At 41.1% G+C, this 5,287-nt stretch overlaps 1 protein-coding gene across 1 annotated transcript in view; it reads right to left on the reverse strand.

The window, feature by feature from the left end:
- The window catches only part of RPL5 (ribosomal protein L5), a 7,438-nt gene extending 5,066 nt beyond the window's left edge, over positions 1 to 2,372 (reverse strand). Inside the window, 4 exon segments of the mRNA XM_004695874.2 lie at positions 1 to 93; positions 912 to 1,027; positions 1,124 to 1,193; positions 2,283 to 2,372. Coding sequence (XP_004695931.2) covers positions 1 to 93; positions 912 to 1,027; positions 1,124 to 1,193; positions 2,283 to 2,285 — 282 coding nt within the window. The 5' untranslated portion in view covers positions 2,286 to 2,372.
- Between the last annotated feature and the right edge of the window lie 2,915 nt (positions 2,373 to 5,287).

Below are 5,287 nucleotides of genomic sequence, written 5' to 3' on the forward strand. Positions count from 1 at the left end.
ATTTGTCAGACCAACTTTCACGCCATACTTGGGGAGTTCATGAGCATAGGCTGCACAAACTATCATATCTCCTTCTATACGGGCATAGGCAATCTAAGAAAAAACAAAGTTAGCAATTCAGTTTGATTTCGTGTCTCCTTTCAAAAAGAACTTTAATGAGATAGAACCCCATCATGTAAATGCTGTCTTTGTAAACCCATTCAACTACAGTTTATGGCTTGGTCAATTACAGAAAATATATTTAGTATTACTTTATAAATGCCTAATGTATTAATGTTTAAATTATCAATCACTGAATATTAAAAACTTTTGGGAGACGTCAAGCTGTAGCTCCCTCTAAAATACTGAAGAGACTTAGTTGAGTCAGCTGGTGAATTAAAAGAGTACTCTAAAGAACCAAAATCATCTTTTGACCTAAGCATTATACATTAAACCCAACAGTTTCATCTACCTAATGTTTAGGTATCCACACTTAATGAAGGGAGATTTTTCTTTCATTAAATAACTACTTTGCAAAGCAAAAAGGTGTGCCTGCCTTCTACAAATTAAGGTTTGTTCAGCAAGTCTCTGGACTATGAAAACTTTGCCTAGTTACAAAAATCTGGTTTCTGGGAGCAAACTCTCATCCCCCGCCAACCCTTACCCCAGTCAGAAAATGCATGGATTAAACTGGGTCAGGACTGCCAAATATTGCTGATATTTAAGTTTTTTTTTTTTTTAAAGTATCATTTTCTTAGGCTCCAAATTCAGACCTTCTAAAAGGAAAAGTAGTACTTCAAAGTTTATGGAATGCCAATCACCAGGATCAGATGGATTTTCTAACACATAGATATGTTTTCTGGATTCCCAAGAACAACTTCCCTAGCACAGTGGTTAAAGGGTTGGGGTTGGCTTTATTCAATAAATCTTACCTGACAAATGATATCTCTGTTGGTTACACGAACTATCATCCTGTATTTGGGTGTGTTGTACTTATTTTTATCCTGGATTACCAAGCGTTTTCGAGCATAGTAATCAGTTTTGCCCTCTGCAGGGGAGACAGAAAATAAAAGTTTTAGAGAAAAGCCTATTCCATTGAAAAACTGATTCCTTTAACACTGTCAACAAGAAAAACTTATCATACCTCTCCTTCTTCTAAATTTCACTTGGTATCTCTTGAAGTAGGCCTTATTCTTGACAACTTTTACAAACCCCTTTAAGAAAAAAGAATGTTATTGGAATTTCATTTCTTACATTCTGGACATTTCAGGTGTAATAACAACTGTCACTTTTGTAGAGTCTGGGGTTTTTCAAACTATCTGAATCGTGATCTGCCACAACTGAGATTTTATAAAACACAATATTCAAGAAAAAAACACAATCGTGAATCGTTGGTTTTTAAAAATGGGAAAAACAAAATGCTAGTCAATTTCTTCTTAAAGTCACCACGTGAAAAACCATCACATTGTTCTCAAGGTTTGGCTCAATTACTGCCTTCTGCACCCTATTCCCCCTTCCGAACCAGTTTGGCAAAGCAACGCCCGACAACAGCGATTGTGCACACGTCAGTCTGTTCACAATGTATTTAAGAAACTAGCTACCTACTTCCCTTGTTTTCCAAGAGCGTTTTTGCAAAGTCTAAATTATGGACCATAAATCTCAACTGGTCAAAGGCACTGTCAGCGACTAGTCCCGATTAAAAACGTACCGTCCCCCACCAAGCACATGCCACCCCCATAATGATTAGAAACGGCCACCAACCACAGGCTCCCGAACTAATGGGCGCGTACCAAACTACGCGAGCTTCCTCTCGGGGCCAGAGAAAACAGTTCCCTGGGTCTCACTAACGCTTTGGCCCTAAAAGCCAATTTTCGCCCTAACGACACGTTTTCTAAAAGACTCGCCCGAACCCATGCTCCGAGAAAACCACTAAGCAGTGGAGCTAAGGCCGAGGAGCCGCAGCCTGTGACCTCAGCCTGTGATCGGCTGTATGCACCCTCCTTCTCCCGCCCGCCGGCGGTGCACCCTCAGGACAACTGCACCCCCTTAACTTGTCTACTAACTTCGCCCCTCTTCCCAAACCGTCTCCCCAACTTTTGCTTTCTCAGCCCCTCCCCCTCAAAGCTAGGCGCCGGACGGCAGCCATTAAGGCCACGCTGGGAGCGGCAGCCAGATCATGGCAGAGCCGGCAATCTAATGCCATCCGAGCCCAGCGCCGCGCGAGACGGAGCCCAGGCAAGCGTTCGGGCAGAGAAAGGGAACCCCCGTGGGTCCGCAACCTCGAACTTCAGATAATCACTTACCATTTTGCGGTGCAGACACTAGAGTCTGCGACTTGCCAGAGAAGTGCAGGCCCGGCAGCACTTCGGCAGGGGGGAAAAAAGGCCTCAGCCCGAGCGCAAGCGCAGTATGTAGCGCCGACAATCACGCGAGCGACGTGTGCTAGCGAGAGCACGCCAGCAACGCTGCGTGTGGCTTGTCGCCCCCCACTGGCCGGAGGACCGACGCTCAGCTCAGTGTGGCGCAACTCAACTCTCCTGGGCAAATATTCCATAGGAGTGATGGCGAACAGGAGCAGGGAGGATCACACTTGCTTCATAATGCATACATATCATTTTCGTAAGTGTTGGGGTGGGGGTGAGTGGGGTGGGAGGACGTTTAAAAGTTACATAAAATAAATTTGCTCTGGGACCCTTCTGTCCCTTCCAGGATTTATCTCCTGGAGTTGTCCCAGAAGTCTTATTGAGTTCTCCAAGCTTGGGTTGAGAGCCCCTCTTCTGCCTTCTCTTTTGTGTAGGAGAACTAGGGTGTAAACCTGAGGTGGGCGGGAGTGTGTGTGTGTGTGTGTGTGTGTGTGTGTAAGTAAGAGGACCCCAGAGACAGTGGGGAGCCGAACAGGCGGATTGACTGAAGTGCACTGCTGAGGGGAGCAGCGGGCGAGAGTGGGGAGGTCTGCTATGCCACGTGGGTCAGCTTCCTGCCGGGGGATGGAGCTCTGGATGAAGCAATGAGAGCGCGACTTTTTAACATAGACCACTTGGGAGGCCTCCCATCGTATCTTTGTACCTGCTTCAGCTCACTCTACATTGTAAACTCCGAGTGGGTGAGCCCTGCCGACAAAGGCACTTTTGAATTTCAGCACCTGCATAGTGCTAGCTATTTGTTAAGTGATAAAAGAACAACTTAAGTGCTTTCTCTTACCTGCTTCCCTTTATCTCTATCGTCTTTTGGAATCACAGAATGTCACATTCCTTTTTCCTCCCTTCTTTCTTTGATTTAGTCAATTTAACTTTTTTTTCTGAGTCCTTTTTATTCATTCTTTTAGAATTAACTGTAACTAAAAAATGAGCTGCTCCCTTTTCCTGTTCTTATTGGGAGATCAAAGAGAACCAATCAACCAAGCAAAACACCTAAAGATGGAGAATTCCCTAATACAGTATTTCAAAGGTGGGCTTAGAGCTGCTCAGTGGGAATTATTTGGGTGCTAGTTAAAATGCAGATATGCTCCACCTCTACCGATGCAGACTCACTGGTTTGGGGATGGGAATCTGCATTTCAGATTGAAATCTGAATCTCAATCTTAGGGCTCAGTAGAGCAGAAAACAATTACTGTTTTGCCCAATAATGATCACTAAAGAAATAAGGAAAGTGTATCTGTGTAAACATATACATATGTGTGCATGAAGATAGAGAAAATGGTAGGATATGTTAAAATGTTAGTAAATGCTTTGTACTGGTCTTAAAACCATTATGTGATCTTTATATTAAAAAATTTAAAAATTCCTGCAAAAATGAAAATATCTCCTTTAAAAATCATTAGAAATGAAAGTGAATTCAGTTTTACAAAATGTCACACATCTACTATAAATAGAAAATCAGCATTTTTTAGTTCTGCTAGTCATGATTTAATATCAAAATATGATAAGATTTCTATGCCACCAGTATTTTATTTTGAAGAATCTATTTACTGCCTTAATCAGTTGATCAAGTATTGAAATTACCACTTATAATAATGATAAAAGAGCACATTAAGTCTTTTCACAACGTTTTAAGTTGGTTTTTATTTGAGTGTATAGTCATATACTGAAAGATAACAAAGGGCACTACTTTCTACTTCTATTCTCTTCATTAACAGTTGTTCACTGGAAACATTTTAGACTTTTACTATTCTTCCATAGGAAAAAAATAATAAGCATTCAGTGAAAGATAAACTTTGTTTCTTAAAAAGGATACATAAAAATCTATAGCTTTTACGGTACTGAAAGTTACAAAATATCAAGGACAACCAAATTATGATTGAGCATGTCTAAATGTTTGTTGATAGTTTACTGATATTTGAATGATTAATAATATATACTGAGTTCATAAATTATAACATATATCCCATATCTGTATTGTTATCATCAAGATATAGCATTTATATTCTACAGATAGTAATACCATCTTGGATAAACTTCCTTGGCTTACTATAGTTCTTAAAACAATTTTTATTAATTTCAATTAGAAATTTTGCTCTAGGGCCTCCCTGCTGTTGCAAGGGGTTCAAGTCTCAGTATTATGAAGCTATGTGTAACCACAGCAGCAGGAGTTTGAGTCCCTGCCAGGGAGGTGACCCACATGGCACAGCAGACTTCTCCTGTCTTACCTTCAGCTCCCCACAGCAGTGTATTTCAGTCAATCTGTCTGTTCTATTTCCTACTCTGTCTGGTGAATGTTGTCACCCCTGTATCTCTGGCCTACAACCCAGCTCTTGTATGCATAAATAAAGAAAATAAACCTTCCAAAAATTATTTTTTGCTCTACTGAAGTAAGAAAAACAAATTTTAAAAAATCCATGAAGCAAAATATTAGGAAAAGAATCATAATGTTTACATTCACATTCAAGCTAAGCAATGGTAAACTGGTGGTGCAACGGGTTAACACACCACATTATGAAGCTCTCCACAACCACTGCAGCACAAGCTGGATTCCAGCCAAGGAGCTGACCCACTTGGCCGGCAGACCTCTCTTGACCCACCTGCTGCTCCCCTCAGCAATGTGCTTTGTCAATCTGCCTGTTCTGCTCCCCACTCTGACTCTGGTGAGTCCTCTCACCCCCTGCACCTCTGGCCTGTACCCCAGTTCTGTAAGCATAAATAAACAAGTCTTTAAAAAAAGTTATTGTTTTCATAGAAACTAGTAGATATTTTTATATATTGTTTCCATAGAAACTAGTATTTTTTTTAAAGTTAGTAATACTTTTTTTTTTAAAAAGATTTATTCATTTGTGCATACAGAACTGGTGTACAGGCCAGTGGCTCAGGGGCGG

Source organism: Condylura cristata, unplaced genomic scaffold (genome assembly GCF_000260355.1).
Source record: "Condylura cristata isolate star-nosed mole 26May11 unplaced genomic scaffold, ConCri1.0 scaffold00026, whole genome shotgun sequence".
Classification (NCBI taxonomy): Eukaryota; Metazoa; Chordata; class Mammalia; order Eulipotyphla; family Talpidae; genus Condylura; species Condylura cristata.